Raw genomic sequence first — 3,373 nt, 5'->3', positions numbered from 1 at the left:
CGAGCTAACCACCAAGAACGGCCAGTGCGACCCCTTCGCTCTCGTCACACTACTCTACTCCAACGGACGGAGGGTCGAGAAGCGCACCAAGCCCAGAAAGAAAACCGTCAATCCGCAGTTTGACGAAATTTTCAGTTTTGATCTCGTTATGGAGGCTGACCCAAAGGACAGAGATGGATCTCAATCGGTAAGTTAAACTGAGCTTATTACTGTAGAACTATAAGAGTGACGTGTCTTCCACATAATTACAGAGCCTTACATTTTAAAATAAATACTCCCTTAGTAGAATTAGGAATATAAGTTACGAGCTGTTGCCCGCGACTTCGTCCGCGTGGTATTAGAAGATATACGAACTATATAAATTACTAAAAGCTACGTATCCCTCGGGAACCGGACACTTCCCGGAGATGAAGCTTATCCCATGTGTACTCCAGGCTTTGTTTTATATCTGTACCAAATTTCAATAAGATATGTTGAACCGTTGCAGAATGATAGAGTAAACATTAAAAACTAAATTAATGGTTTCCACGGGAACCCTAACTATTCCCGGGATAAAAAGTAGCCTATGTGTTCTTCCAGACTATGTTCTAAACCTTTGCCAAATTTCATGGAGATCCGTTCAGCCGTTTAGGCTACAAACGCTAACAAACATCCATCCATCCATCCATCCATCTAAACTTTCGCATTTATAATATTAGTAAAATTAGTAAGATGTAGTGATATTGTCGAATGAACAAAGAGGTGATCTCAACAACACCAGTTCTTAAGAACGTTATAAAATTTCCCCAATGACTCATTTGATATAGTCAATTTTGTCTAGGTTTTATTAACTCGTTAAAAGCGTTCTTATCATAGAAGATAATCGTTAAAGTGTTTACCAATCTTTACAATCTTGGTGTTGCTACCCGGACATTATCTTGTAGGTAAAGAGCCAAAATTAGCTTTATTGTGTTATACATTACACGTGGAGGATTAAATTTGCTTTAATATAAATCATTCAGAAATCTACAAACATGCTCATCTTCTCAAGCGAGTCCTATGCTTACATTTTTTATTTTTTCATAACAGATTTGTGTAAGAATGTGTGATATATGTTGGCGTGTAGGCAGGCGTGGCGTGCGAGGCGCGCGTGTCGGTGTGGCACGACGGGGCCACGCCCGTCTTCCTCGGCGAGGTGCGGCTGCAGCTGCGCCAGCCTGAACCCTCGCCTATGTGCGCCTGGTACATACATCACATTTATTTCTATATTCAACCGACACATACAAAGCAAGTGTACGTCCATTTTGACTGATATTTGTAAGGCTGTTACTGAATTACTCCAAGAACTAGCTAGATTACGGTTATTAATGTTATGGACGTCATTTTGGTTGTACGTTTTACCATATTGCTATCTGTATAGGTAATTTATTTTATTGGTCTATATCGCAAGGCTAGGCATAATAATGTTTTAAATCTGCACCAAGTGCTAGAGTCACGGTATAGAATGTTATATGTGTATTTAAAATATATCAAAATAAATTAAAACTTTATTTCTATTTGTACGGCGCTCTACTTTCTAGAGCGGCTAATAATTGCATTTACCGAGATAACGATATAAACCACAAGGCTTTTACAAATACCATACTAGTAGTTACGTTAGAAGTCAAAGGGACAAAATTTGCGCGTAATTCAGTTGGATATTATGGTATTATCGCTTTTATGAATTTTGTATTAAAAATCGATAGATTTAGCTGTTTTTTAAACTAAGTTAAACTTTTAATAGATGTTACACATCTTTATATGCATTAGTAAGGTCATCTTACTTAGATGTGGTAATTTGCAGGTTCTTCCTGACGTCGCGTGCGGGCGGGGCGCTGTCGCGCGGCGCCACGCCCCCCGGCACGCGGCTGTCGGCGGCGGGCAGCGCCACGCTGGGCTCGCTGCGGCTGCTGCTGCAGTACACCGTCGACCATGTCTTCCCCATACACCACTACCGTCAACTGGAGGAACTCTTCCTAAGGAGTGTGCACCAGAAGGTATATTCTTATAGATAGTGAACAATTTTTCTTTCACTTTAACTTCTTTGAAAGGTACTGTGTTGTCAAGTTTGGTACGCCACCGTATGTCCTTGTTTGATACGTTATAAAACATTTAACAACAATATAATAAGCTCCATCTTTTGTTATAATATAAATTAAAAAGTAAATACAGGTCTACCTATAATTATAAATTAGAGGTAGAAAGAGATGGATGGATTGTGTAAAAGGTGACATGATCAAAAAGGGAGTGATGACTGAGATGACGTATAGAGTTATGTGGAGGACAAAAACCTGTTGCGTCGACCCTACGGGAGTAGGATAAGGAGATGATGATGATGATAAATTAAAAAGTGTTACAAAAAAATATAAACATTTTTATACAGCTAATTGACACGTATTGCAATTCATTTATATTACATTATAATTTAATACAATTAATTATTTTGACAATCTATTAATTGATAGTGTTACTGAGGATCATGTGAAAAATATTTCAAATGAAGTGTCAATAATATAATCAAAAATGATTTAATTATATTATTAACAATGATACCGATGTATTTAAAGTTTGTTAGATACTTTTGTCATTTGTGTTTTTAAATTAAATACCATTTGGATTGTTATTTTTCAGCCAATAACAGCGTCCGCCGTGTACATCTTAGGAGAGATAGTATCGAGTAAGACGGACGCCGCGCAGCCGCTGGTGAGGCTGTTCACACACCACGATCTCATTGTACCCATCGTTAAGGAGCTCGCGGATGCTGAGATTTCTGTACTCACGTGAGTGTATAATACTATTTATCTTGTATACTAAACACTCAATATCTTTCCTCTAGCCAGCGTTTACTTTTTTTATTCCTGTTTAAATAAGTTGCATTTGTTCTATGCTAATATCATAAAGAGGAAAGATTTGTATTTTTGTATGTATTGAAATAACTGTAAAACTACTAGATCGAAATAAAAAATTTTCATCATTAAAAAAATACGTCATCACTGATTGTATTGTTAAGATTTTTTTTTTATTCACGCGGACGAAGTCGCGAGCAAAAGCTAGTTTAAAATAAATGAATGAATTAAGATAGTTTCGATATGTTAGAGTTGTATTTTGTGTCAGTATTAAGACAGTAACAGTGAAATTGCGGAGGCCTGTACCCAACAGGGGGCGTGACATTCCATACTTGTATGTGTAAAATATGTAATGTTTATGTAAATTTGTCATGTAAATAAAAATAAATAAATTGAGACAGTGGTGTTACGATTGCAGCGACGCGACGACGATATTCCGCGGCAACACGCTGGTGTCGAAGATGATGGACGAGGCGATGCGGCTGAGCGGCGCGTCGTACCTGCGCGCG

At 37.9% G+C, this 3,373-nt stretch overlaps 1 protein-coding gene across 1 annotated transcript in view; it reads left to right on the top strand.

Annotated features, from left to right (window-relative positions):
- Positions 1-3,373, top strand: part of LOC106110985 (GTPase-activating protein) — a 29,109-nt gene that overhangs the window by 18,370 nt on the left and 7,366 nt on the right. The window contains exons 4-8 of the mRNA XM_013292954.1: positions 5-187; positions 1,106-1,221; positions 1,823-2,015; positions 2,650-2,798; positions 3,283-3,370. Of these exons, the coding sequence (XP_013148408.1) occupies positions 5-187; positions 1,106-1,221; positions 1,823-2,015; positions 2,650-2,798; positions 3,283-3,370 (729 nt within the window). The remainder of the gene's footprint in view (positions 1-4; positions 188-1,105; positions 1,222-1,822; positions 2,016-2,649; positions 2,799-3,282; positions 3,371-3,373) is intronic.

The sequence above is a fragment of the Papilio polytes genome, unplaced genomic scaffold (genome assembly GCF_000836215.1).
Source record: "Papilio polytes unplaced genomic scaffold, Ppol_1.0 DF824180.1, whole genome shotgun sequence".
NCBI lineage: Eukaryota > Metazoa > Arthropoda > Insecta > Lepidoptera > Papilionidae > Papilio > Papilio polytes.
The sequence above is the reverse complement of the archived record's forward strand: the minus strand, read 5'-3'. Positions and strand labels throughout refer to the sequence as shown.